General features: G+C 29.9%; 2 protein-coding genes across 2 annotated transcripts; both read right to left on the bottom strand.

Moving 5' to 3' along the window:
• Positions 1 to 4427: 4427 nt before the first annotated feature.
• Positions 4428 to 5504, bottom strand: LOC119688127 (protein transport protein sft2). The gene is made up of 2 exons (XM_038102783.1): positions 5164 to 5504; positions 4428 to 5098 (listed from the first exon to the last, which is right to left on the bottom strand). The coding sequence occupies exons 1-2, from the start codon at positions 5353 to 5355 to the stop codon at positions 4670 to 4672; spliced, it is 621 nt and encodes a 206-aa protein (XP_037958711.1). The 5' UTR covers positions 5356 to 5504; the 3' UTR covers positions 4428 to 4669.
• A 2080-nt stretch (positions 5505 to 7584) lies between these two features.
• On the bottom strand, positions 7585 to 12553 carry LOC119688348 (tetratricopeptide repeat protein 8). Its single transcript, XM_038103027.1, has 6 exons — positions 12064 to 12553; positions 11483 to 11661; positions 10758 to 11398; positions 10520 to 10694; positions 9273 to 9476; positions 7585 to 7632 (listed from the first exon to the last, which is right to left on the bottom strand). Exons 1-6 carry the CDS (start codon positions 12539 to 12541, stop codon positions 7585 to 7587), a joined length of 1725 nt encoding a protein of 574 aa, XP_037958955.1. The 5' UTR covers positions 12542 to 12553.
• Between the last annotated feature and the right edge of the window lie 413 nt (positions 12554 to 12966).

The following is a 12966-nucleotide window of genomic DNA, read 5'->3' as shown; positions in this document are numbered from 1 at the left end:
AATGAAATAAAGCAAATTGCAATTTCCTAGCAATTTTTTGCATTGCACTTATATAAATACTTATTTATTTATTTATTGCACTTATTTATTATTTTTGGTTGAAAGTTTTCATATTTATTTATTTATTTATTAAATATCTTATAAAATGTTCACAATGGCAACACCTAATTTACCTAATTTTTATCTGATTTACCCTAATCGAAATTCTGATAAAATTCTGATAAATACCAACATTCGCTGCCATACTAACATAATTTACTATTTCCCTCAATTTACCATCAATTTACTTGAACTCGTACACGGCCTAAATTAATTAATTGTTAATTGGATCCAATTAAAATTTAATTTTTATAATAACAATGTTATTTCACTTTTTGCAATTTTTTGAACAAAATTTTTGTGTTGCTATATTTCTTAAAATTTCTTTTATTCTTAAAATTTATTTACTATTTCCATATGCAATTTTTTTATTAAACATTCATAAATTTTCACTCTAATTTTGCAAGTTTTTTAACAAATTTTATTTAGATCTTAATATTTTTATATTTAATACTATTAGATGACCCGGCGAACTCTGTTCCGCCTTAAAGGCAATAAATAAGCAGTTTTTTTTTAATTGGAAAAAATACAAAAAAAAAAATACCTACATTAATCATTCATAATTTATTTGTGTATTTTAGTACATAGGTTGCTCTTCATTTAAGTACCTTGTGATACACGACATTTTTTGATTTATTATCAGGCGCAAAAACAAACAACGCAGATGGTCTTCCGACCCGTGAACATGCCACGTATAATTGACCATGGGAAAAACATGAATGTTCTAGATTTAAACCACAAACTTTTAAGGATTGCTGTCGAACGGGAAAAAAAGTATCCTATACTCAAATTTTCAACCATACCATACATTATAATTGTTAATTATTTATTTTGTTAAGTTTGCAACAACCAGGTAGTTTTATTGATTAAAAACGATATTTATTGCAACACAAACTTATATTGATCTAATACAACTTTTAAAAACACATTAACTAAGTTATATTTCTATCTGTTAAATTTTAATAAAATATTTTCTTATATCAAAAATTTGATAATTTCAAAACCTACTTTGTCGTTTCTCACCACTGACGTTTCATGTCAAGTCACACGGGAATGCTGTCGAACGGGATAAAAAGTATCCTATGTCCTTCTCCTGGCCTTAAACTACCTCCCTGCCAATTTTCAGCTAAATCGGTTCAGCCGTTCTTGAGTTATAAGTGGTGTAACTAACACAACTTTCTTTTATATATATAGATTTTAAAAATCAAGTTAATAAAATAGAATATTTTATATTTATATTTATATATTGGTTACAAGATTATATATATATTTATATATTGAAAATATTTAAGATACTGGAATATATAAATTTTTGTTACAGGAAAATATATAATAAAAACGTTAGGGATAATGGAATTGTATTGTTCTTCTAAAGAAAGTAAATATATAAATAATATTTAAGATAATGAAATATAGGTATAAATATAACAAAAAAAAATATGTATAATATAATATAGTACATACATATATAAAATATATAAAAATATATTTAAAATAATAAAATATATGTATTATATAATAAAGTATATGTATAAAATATGTAAAAAAAATATTTCAAATAATCAAATTTATGTATTATTGTTACAAAAAATATTTATATATAATATAATATAATATATATATATATATATTAAATACATTTAAGATAGTTAGTTTGTTAGTGTGGTAGAGGGAAGAACAAGTCCTCCTCAATTAGCTAAAAAAGCCGCTTTAAATCCACAAAACTTCTTAATAGTGGGTAGTAGAGAGAAGGTCAAGCTAAAACCAGCCAGACACATTTATAAAGACAAGTATCTAGCCAACACTGATGCTAGAGATATCAATATTTAAGATATTTAATGATGTAAATATTTATTTTTAAAATAAGAAAATATATGTAACATGTTTAAAATATTTAATAAAATTAAATATATATATATATATATATATATATCAACACAATCATTTTGTTATTTTTTGTAATTAGAAATATTGCATAATAGTAAATAAGAATGATTATAAAAACCTAAACACATTAGGAAACAAATGAGGTCATCCGGTTTATAGTTTTCAGTATTTTAACTTATATTAGAAGCAACAACAATAGTGGTGATCTAAGTTCAGTTTATCACCTGTTTTATGATCCTTAAGCTAAAAATATAAGTCTTTTGCTATAAATAAAGTGTAATATCGTAAATCGAAAACAACAACAACTATGTATTTTTTAAAATATTTTGAAATCTTGCACTTATAAAAAAGGTAAAAATTCTAAAAGTCAAAACTAAAAGAACAATTGTTATTTAGTAAACAACAACAATTCTCTTGATGAATTTTAATTATTTAATTAAAAAACAAATATATTGCGTTTTTGTGATTCAATAATTACTGCTTTACCGACAATACATTTTTTCTTGCTCGAAAAAAACATTTTTCAGCAATAAAGTAGGAGATGAGCAATAATTGGGGTTGCCATTGTTTTGTTTTATTTAAGATACCAAAACTATAATAAAATATAAATACGCAGATTACAATTCTTGAAGCGCCACAATTCGAGGACAAATTTGGTGCATCTCACATATCTGCGCTAATTTTTTGAATTTTGAAAAAAAATGACCTTATATTCTTTGAAAATTCATTAATTGGAAATATTATACGTATGTGGTGAATATGTTTTGTATGAAAAAAAAAATTTTTAAATAATTTAAAATGGCTTTAGCCATCCTGAAAGTTTTTATTTCTCAATAAAATTCAAAACTGAATCTAAATAAAATATAAAAAATAAAAATTCTCTCTACGTATTTGGAGAAATTTTTTTTTTAATTTAACGGTTTATATTAGAACTTAAACATAAACAATATTAATTGTTCAAACTTAAAAGTTCTTAAAAGTTCAATCCATTATCTTTAAAATGCATTATATTTCAAGTTTCTATCATTTAAGGAGCTTGAGATATGGCAGTTTAAAAGTGTCTACAATGCCAATTATAAGCCCATGGGTCCTTATCTCCTTTTTTCAATGTTTTTTATTCATATTTTTAATTAATTTTTTTTTCTTCTTACTCGTAGTAACTGTGTAGCACAAATTGTCCAGTCCTAAAATTTTTAATTATTTGCAATACTTTTTTTATTTATTTATGAGTTAACATTAAAATTAATTTCAAAGTTAACTAAGAATAAGGAACTGGAGTGCTAGATCCTTCGTCTTAAATTTTTATATTACATTAATTGCTTATTTAAATAACCATAAAAACTTGTTACTAGGTTTCAGCCAGTTTGTCTTCTCTAGTATCGTATATCAATTACGGTTGGTGCTCTCTCAGCTTAATCACTTCACCGGAGATACACTCTAACTAGATAGATAGATTTTAAACGAGGTCGAAACTTATCTCCACGTCACTGCATTTGATGATTATTGTGACACACCCATTTAAGTTCCATAGACGAGTAGCAATTAAGAACGCCATTATGTACTTTGGAGAGATGTTGCCTAATTGCGTTATTATTGGATAGGCGCTTTGTAAGTACCGAAGTCTGAGTCTGGCGAGACTATCATAGTGAAACAGAATGTGTTCTACTGTTTCTTCTGCTTCACAACAAAGTCTGCAGCTACCATCTCTTGTAATACCAAGGTTTGATAGATGCTTATTAACTTCGTGATGTCCAGCATTAGAAGCTTCCTAGTTCTGGGAGATACGTTCTACCTTTATGCCTTATTTCTGTAACAACCGCTTCAAACACACTTTTTCGCTCGAGCATTATCATCCATTTTCACGACTTAGGCACGCCAGCAAATTAGCTGATTTATATGAATGCTGCGATTAAATTCGTACAGCTTGTGATTCATTTATATTCTACGAATTTATCAAAATAGGTGTCTGGAGGATTTGCCTTCTTCAAACCACTCGTTTCAAATATGCATCTATAATAATTTTTGAGAAAACTTGGTTATTAGCTCCTGTTGTTGTTGTAACCCGTCGGGATCTGAAAAACAGGTAATATGTAAGGATTACAAGACGAATACATGGGTAGAAGAGTGAATGGGTGGGGTTAGAGTTAAGGAGATATTGGGAAGGGGGGAGGGAGGATATAATTAAAATTAATCAGCTATTAGTTCCTCTTTATTATTGCTTGCAAGTATTTCTTCTTTTAACATCAGTGAAATTAATATAGTAGGAAGTTTTTACTGTAATCCCGAGAAGTTATCGTTTTTATAATTAATAAATAACAGTATTTCTAAATTAAGAAAACAGTAGTTATTTAATTTGTATATTTCTTGTTTTTTGGTAAATTATACATATGTATAAACATGATATCCTATAATATATAAAAAATATATGCTATTCATGACAATCATAGAGAGAAGCACAAGGTTTTCAAATCTTAAACAAATATTGTACCTGTTGTTTATTTACATAAAATATCACACAAAACGTATTTATATCTTATTAACATTATATTAGTCTATTTTATAAAAGTATTCAACAATTATTGTGATTCCTTTAGTATTGAAGTATGCTGGCTTTTAAGTAATAGCAACTAATCACAAGCAATTTTATTAATATATTTCATTTCATTCTATTCTATACTTTAGCTCATACTGGCAGTACATTGGAGGCTGAAATGCTGCTTTTAAAGATTTGTCCAAAAAATTTTATACTCTTTCCAGCGCCAGGAATTGTGTCGACTATTAGATAGAGTAACGTTAAGGTTTGGAGTATGGCGAAGAGCACTGTTAACAGCGTGATTTGATTGAACAGCGCAAAGTACAACGCACCACAAAGGCATGCAGTATAAAATCCAGAAATAAGGACACGACCTTTGGAGAATGTTTGCTGCAGGAAAACACCAAAGCCCAAGAGAAAGCAGAGACTCAGTATAAAAAAGAAACTAGCCATTGTGTAGAGCAGTGCAAATTTTCGCGCTTTCAATATTAACACGGGTATGTAGAATATTGAGCTGACAAGGCAAATCGTGCCTATGCCTATACAGGCAAGGAAGCCAATGATGCGCTGTAGGCGAGACTGGAATTTTATAGAATTATTAACTGTCATATACGTATATAATTTCTTAAGCAAAGCATAAATACCAATTCGGGGCAAAGATAGTTCTTAATACTCTCTAAACGGGTGTTATTTTCTGTTTTTGGGCTGGAATTGGAAAATAATTTTGTCACGTCAGGAACACGTATTTGTGGCAAATTTATTCTGTTGCTCGTGCTTTTTTTTGTGTCGCTCTGCAGCAGTAAGTATTCATCTAAGTCCCGCTTAAGATCGGCCATTTTAAAGCATACAATATTTACGAATAGAAAGAACACATCAGTACTTTATTGTTTTCATTATTTATTTATTGTAATTTGTTTGTTGAAAGTAGTGTAAGCAAAAACCTCACAGGGCCCTCCAACAATTCATTTTTTGACTGTTCCCCAAGAATGAAACAGTCCATTAGGTGATATGAATAAATATAATTCTGGCATTCTCTCAATCAATTTAAATTAATTTAACAATTATATAAATATATGTAAACATACGTGATATAAATGCATATATTTATAATAAAATATTTTAACATAATAATTCTAATATTCTAATCAAATGAAAAATAAAATGACAGCAGCATATCGTTTACTTCACCACACTGTCAGAATTTATTCAACACGAATGCCATTTTTTGACTTTTGCTCAAGAATGAAACAATCCATTAGGTGATATGAATAAATATAATTCTGGCATTCTCTCAATCAATTTAAATTAAATTAATAATTAAATAAATATATATAAACATAATTAATATAAATGCTTATAAATATATAAAAATAAAATAAATAATAATAAAATAAATAAATAATAATAAATAAATATATATAATAAAATATTTCAATATTTTTTTTTAATAGCTATCCTAATTATATTAAATATTAAAAATGAAAAATAAAATGTGAGCTGCATATTGTTTAATTTACCACACAGTCAAAATTTATTCAACACGAATGCCATAGGTAATTGTTAATGTTGTTGCTATTGTTGTTGAAAAAAAAAAACATATGTAATTTGGTCGTTAGAAAAAACGAAATAATTCATTATTTAAACAAAAATGTATAAATAATATTTCAAACGCAAATTAAATTTATAAAAAAAAATTTCCAACAAAATCAATTAAATCATAAATGTTAAGTTTTATAATTTAAGAACGTTTTATAATTAATTTTTTTTTATTTTATTTTTTAAAATAAAAAGAAAATTATTAATTAGAAATATATAATTTTATTTTATTGAATTTTTATAAAAGGACAAATTAGAAATCATTAAAAATTATTTTAACTGATTATAAATATTTTATTAAATTATATAATAAGAAAATTTTTAAACAAATTTTGAAAATAATATATATTTAAATATAAATATTCGCAAATATAATTACATAATTACATAAAAAATTTGAATATATATTATATGAATACATATTATTTTAAAATATTGAATTTTTTAAAACACAATTTTTGTATGTTGAAACACTAAATTGTTTACCTTTACAATGCATTTCAGTCAGCTGTTGACTGGAAATTTTCAGTAAGACCCATGTTATGTAGAGTAGTGTTGCTGACACGTCAATATTGGCTCTTTCGAGCCATGACGAAAATGCATATGTCACATTAGTTTATCAATTTCATATTTTTAATATTACTTTTATACTTTTTAGTTATGTTTAAATATTAAAGAAAAATGAAAACCCTTCCGATATTGTCTTGGAACTTGTGGTTGGAGAGTATAAATCCACCAAACTAATGGAGAACGAACTATCGAAATCAGAGATGAGATCGTCGCAGATTCCAATATTAGTTGTACCAGTTACAGTATACCGGCGTCTAATACTAACCATTTGTCAACCAAAACTTTCGAAAACGTTCCGTCTACCAGTCATAGTAAATCGAATACAAACTGCTCGCCAACCCTCAAAATTGCTAGTCTTGGCAGTAAGGGTAAGTTAAAATTGCGCAAAAAAACGGCTAGCATGGCACGAAAAAATCAGTGAGCGCTTTTTATGCTCAAGATCGAGAGTAATAAAAAAAAACCAAGATCCATAAACAACACGAAGTAGACGCTGTGATTTATCTCGGCATTAAGAAAGAGTTTCTCCATGAAGAGGTTCTGCACCAATCTGCAATCACCAGCAAGAACGTTGGAGATAGCGGTAAGCGTAACAAATCCCAGCAAGATCCCGGCATGGCAGCGATCTTCCCTGCAGTAAAGTGGCGAGGGATCATCGCAATGTAGCTTTGATCGATGAATACAACTCCAACAGCAAGGTGCTGATAGCGAGGTGGGCGCTGATTAAAACCAAACTGTCTGAATTGGTTATGGCCGAGCTCATGACCAATCTAGGGTCTGTCTCATCCTTCGACTGCGCAGATATGGTCCGAGGTCGGGAATCAGATGCAACGACAAGTATTTGAGAAATTTTCTTAGCAAAGCGATCACTAAGATTAGTGAAAACCGGGATAGTTTAAAGCTTAAACTTGTCCCTGCTGTTTGCCTAAAAATCTTGCTTTAGCAATTTGCTAAAGCATATTTTCAATATGTTAATGAGCTCAGCATTAAAAGGTATTATCTTTATTACTCTAAAGGACAGGATAAGCCTTGATCGTGCAATTTATCAAAAACGTAACTTAATGGTTTTCTCTGTTCTCATTTAAGATCCTTAGATATCAGCACCACCATGCTACATGATAATGAGACGCCTCCAGACGGGGTACAACTAGTCCACAATTTTACACAGACTGAGAAGCTAGTATTACTGATGTGTTGTGACGCCAATGCCCGACACTCCTTGTGGGGAAGCATGGAAATCAACGTGAAATTTTTAATAAGGACAACATTCCTACCTTCGTATTTCCTAGTATAGATGATCATACAGGTTGGAAAGAGGTTGTAGATGTTACTCTTTGTTCGACTTTTTCTTCTTTAGTGATCAATGACGGGAGAGTCTTAGCCAAGAATTCCTCTGAGATCATAGATACATTATGTTTGCGATGAATATTACCATATCAGCTAAGCAGTCTCAATGTAGTCCGCAGACGGCAAACTGCGATACTTTCAGTACATTGCTTAATAGCAAGATCAATAATAACCCGGTGCCAATTACCTCGAGAAGGCAATTAAAGAGTAGGGTTAACTCATTCGCCCATAACATTTTATCTTCATTTAAAACATCGTTTTCGCGCCCATATGCGAAGAAATGCGGGTCAACATGGTGGAACGAGAAATTCTCTCTGCTCCGCGAGGATTCACAAAAAGCTTTCAACGAAAGTTTTCAACCAAGGTGTGGTCTACATATAAAGATGCCCCTAGAACCATGCGAGGCCTTCAATGCGTGCAAAAGGATATGTGGTAACAGCTGGAAATTGCAACCTAAAGTATTTCTCTGAATATACACAGCCGTCGTTCGGACAATTTTAACATAAGGATGTCTGGTGTGGTGGCCCTCGCTGAATAAACAATACAGCATTTAAGGACTTACCAGTCTGCAAAGATTTGCTTGTGCGAGCGCAACGGGATCGTGCCCCACAAGTGCGCTTAATACCGTACTTCAATTGTTATCTCTTGATTTTTATATCAAAAAGTGGATACTCTCAGTGCACAAAGGCTTAAAGATTTAAAGTGATTGCCAACACTCGATAAATAATTATTAAATATATAAAACTCATTGTTTATGGCGGCAATATTGGCATCACTTGACGTATTAAACACGATCTGATAATAAATTAAGGTGAACTACCCAAAAATCAGCAGAAGTTGGATGGGCCGCGTTCCTTACCAGCGGGAAGTTATGCCAAACACATAACTTCAATTGGTACCAGCGGAGTTCCTTGGAACTCCAATGAAGCATCTGTCGACGCATTATCTTGTTATGTGTGTTTAGACCATAGTTGTGTTGAGCCAATAAAGTAGGTAATCATGTGAAAAACTCTGGACATCTGCGGTAAACTATATTAAAATATATATAGTGTCTGATACCTGAGTTGAATGTTTGATGTTTACTAAAGTTAAGGAAAAAGAATCACATCCACGAAATTGTTGTCTGTCTCACTAGGTATAATTTTCTAATTCAGGTACACTCATATTATTCATTGTTTTTTGGTTAACAAAATTTTAATTAAAACAAATTTTATTTTATTTTATTTTTAACTTATTTATAAACTTTTTCAAAGTATTTCAAATTCATATTCACCTCAATTGAGTCAATTGAGATTTCTTTCGCTGCATTGAGATGTGACTTTGCGAACAGAATGTTGTCTGACTGCGCATATAATATGGCCAAATTATTAAGTGCTGCGGCATTTCGATTGTCAAAGGTTAGGCAGAGTTGAAGACAACGACGGGCAAGTTTAAAATCTCCGGTGGTCTGTAATAATAAAAAGTTATTGTATACATTTTAAATAACATTTTTGACTGAAATATGTTCTGTGATGGATTGTCTAAATCTTCTACAAACTTATACTAATTCCGTTTATGAAATATCTAACTTCAAGTCCGATTATCATATAATTTTCTGATGAATATACAAGAAAAGTGCATTTGATGACATTGAGTAGAGCTAAACTATAGAATAAAATAGATCAAGAAACCTAACAAGCCGTAGTTCCTACAACGAATGCTGTTATTAGATTTTTCCACTCTATACATTTTAAACTTAGTCTATGTAATTTTAAGCCAATGATTGTATTTGTACTCGTTCTTTACGATCGAAACCAGAACCATTTTAAACAAGTTGCACGCGAACCACTCTCAACCAATAGCGGTTTCCAAGAAGTGTAAAATATGCCAATCAATACAGTAGACTCACAACGACGATGTCGACCATGATATGAACAATAAGGATTGAAGCATTTTGGGATCTTAAATGGCCACACCATTTAGATATATTATAAACTATAGCTAAGATCGAAGTATTTTTCAAGAAAATAATTGTCTGAATGTCTTATAAGGTATGTATTAATAAGAAGTCCAACAACGCATAAGAAAGTGTTAAAGATTAGAGGAGTTTATAAATTCTTCCAGAACATTCTCATCACCCACATTGAGAGTCATTGAAAGTACCAAATATGTAGCGCCAATTTATTTTAGTACTTTTTTAGTATGTATTTAGTAATTAACCGTTGAGTTGTTTATTGGAAATATCCCTACATGCTTTCTCTTCAAGTCCGAACCAATGGCAATATGTTTAGGAACTAATTCGATTTGGAGCAACGGTGTTATGACATGATCAATTCCAATAAACGGCAGAATGTTAGCTTTAAGATTATAGAGTAAGTACTTTAATATCATTAATAAAAAAACTTTAAACGAATATATTTCTTGCATATTTACGTATCATATATATAGCTACCTGTATATATATAATATACGTATTATTTATATATATAGATTTTATATAACCATACTTACAATTGCAACAAAACTTAAATTGTACCATAAGTCAGCTTTTTGCTTTGAAGTTTTCGCTGTTAAGAGACCACGCTGAAAACAAGGTAAAACTAACTCGATCTGGCCGCCATATAAACAGCAGAGAGCAATATTACAGTAAAGCTCCGTCGAATGCAGACCCAATGATAAGATCCGTCTAACAAATAAAATTTAATTAAATAAAATTTGAATTTTTTCCGACACTATAAAATAAACTTACTTAAAATACATCAAAGCCAGCTCGGGATTATTCTCATAAAAATATTTTACACCGATATATGCTAATGCTTCGACATTAATTGGATTTAACTTAGTGATCAAACAATATAATTGGATGGTTTCATCTTGGTTAATTATTTCTAAAATTCGAGCTTGTTCCATACGAAAGGTTATATTAAATGGGTGTTGATCGACTGCTTTAACGATCAAGTCAAGTGATCGTTTTGGTTCATTTAGTACTTGATATAACCGGGACAAAAGTATGTAAGTGTCTGGATGGGGAAACATCGACAATGATTGTTGTAAATACAACTCTGCCTTTTTCGGTTGCCTTAAAGCTAATAGGCAACGTCCAATTTGTTGCTGCCACCACCAATCAATGCTTTTTATTCGTAAAACAGCCTCACACAGCACGTAAGCCTTTTGTGGGTCAGATTCATGGTAAAAAAGGAACTGAAAAATAGTTTTAATAAGCTTCTGATTTTCTGCATATATTGAGGGATTGAGACGTGAAGCCTGATAAAGAGGTGCTGTCTTATCATCAAAAGTAAGTGAAGTAGCCAAAACTGAACGAGTTCTTGAAGCAGTACCACAACGTGAACTTGGTCGGCTCGTTATACTATTTCCCGATGGCGTTTTTAACTATATATAAAGAGGATATTTAATAAGTTTTACTTATATTTGTACATTATTTGAAAATAGATCTAATACATATAAAATACTTACTCTCTCTGTTGTTTGTTCTCCCGATGAAGTGGCTTTCAAATACGATGAAGTACTGCAACGTGACTTTGAATCTCTACTTTCGAGTGAACGGGTTAAAGGACGGGGAATAAATGCTACTTTAATTGAAGTTCCTGGTCTTGCCGCGGTTGCAATACGTTCGAGATCAGTCTCTTCATTCGCTAAAAAATTTGAAGTAGTATCATATTGAAAGTATATATCACTTAAATTTTCTCTACTTAATATTTATGTCCACATTTTATGTCAAAATAAACTATAATCAAATCTAATAAGTATATTAATAATATCATAACGTATTCCAAGAAAACTAACTTATTATATTACATTTACCTTACGAATTATCTGAAAAAGCTAATAAATTATGGGCCGATACTTAATTCTTAACTTAAGTTTTGACTTAAATCTCAATACTAACTTAAGTCATTAAGTTTGCTGACTTTAATTCATACTTAAGTCAGCTTCAAGATTTGAGCCATAACTGTAAAATCGGCGCCAGTAGTATTGAAGTAGGCTTTTCTATATATTAAAATAAGTTCATTTAATTGCACTAAAACCTCTCATACCCATGTCATAAACGTCATCCGTTTCCAAATCGTCGACATAGACGCGTTGAGTCAGTGCTCGCATTTTTATTTCCCATATACTTTCTTTTATCCAAGCAGGCACATTTCTTTGCATATTAAATTTAGACTTGCCACCGGTATTTAGCCCTTGTGTTTGAGGTTGGTCGAAACTAGTTCTTGATTTCTGTGAATTTTTTCGTAAATAATTTTTTTGATTCTCGCCTAAATGTGCCTGTTGTATATTTTCATTGTTAGGCGAAGGAAATACGGTATTATTTTTTTCATTTTCAACTTTTAGAATCTCGTTACACAACTCGTTACACTTCTGATAACCTCGACGTCTATAAAAAGAAGCTGCCAAAAAGTAGTGCATATCATATTCTGCCCCAGAATTTATTCCAATCGTTCCGTCTACAGCAATCTGCATTTTTTCCTTATTAAAGCTTGCATTCCCGGTTCCCAAACGACTTAAATCCATTTCAAAAAAAAATTAAAACACTTAAAGATGATTGCTTATAATGTATATATTTTTTATTCTAAACGTTAAGTATATTTCATTTGTTTGTATTTTGTAGAAAAGTTTGTTTATTTTTTGTTGCTAGGTAATCCCCCACTTAGGTAATTTCAATATCACCCACTTAAAGGCAAACAGCACAATATTAATATTTGATAGTGTAAATAAAAACGCATTTATATTTTTAAAAACTTAATTACTTAAAATTATAATTATCATAATAATTATATTAACATTATAATAGTAATTATAATTATAATGTCATAATAATAATAATAATTATAATATGATTATAATAATAGTATTTATAAGATAGTTCACTTTCTACATTTTTTTAACTGATTAATTAAATGAAAATTTAAATGATATCTCAATATGATAATTAATAA

This window comes from Teleopsis dalmanni, chromosome X (genome assembly GCF_002237135.1).
Source record: "Teleopsis dalmanni isolate 2A chromosome X, ASM223713v2, whole genome shotgun sequence".
In the NCBI taxonomy this organism is placed as follows: Eukaryota; Metazoa; Arthropoda; class Insecta; order Diptera; family Diopsidae; genus Teleopsis; species Teleopsis dalmanni.
This window is presented reverse-complemented; position numbering and strand designations above follow the sequence as displayed.

Bases quoted from the DNA above. Each gene is read 5' to 3' on its own strand.
- LOC119688348 (XM_038103027.1), bottom strand. From the start codon at position 12,541: ATGGATTTAAGTCGTTTGGGAACCGGGAATGCAAGCTTTAATAAGGAA. The intron at 11,662-12,063 runs GTATGAGAGGTT...CAAATTTTTTAG, and splicing joins GGATGACGTTTATGACATGG to CGAATGAAGAGACTGATCTC. The intron at 7,633-9,272 runs GTTTATAAATAA...AATATGCTTTAG, and splicing joins ATTTGAAATACTTTGAAAAA to CAAATTGCTAAAGCAAGATT.
- LOC119688127 (XM_038102783.1), bottom strand. From the start codon at position 5,355: ATGGCCGATCTTAAGCGGGACTTAGATGAATACTTACTGCTGCAGAGC. The intron at 5,099-5,163 runs GTATTTATGCTT...ATAAAATTCCAG, and splicing joins ACTATCTTTGCCCCGAATTG to TCTCGCCTACAGCGCATCAT.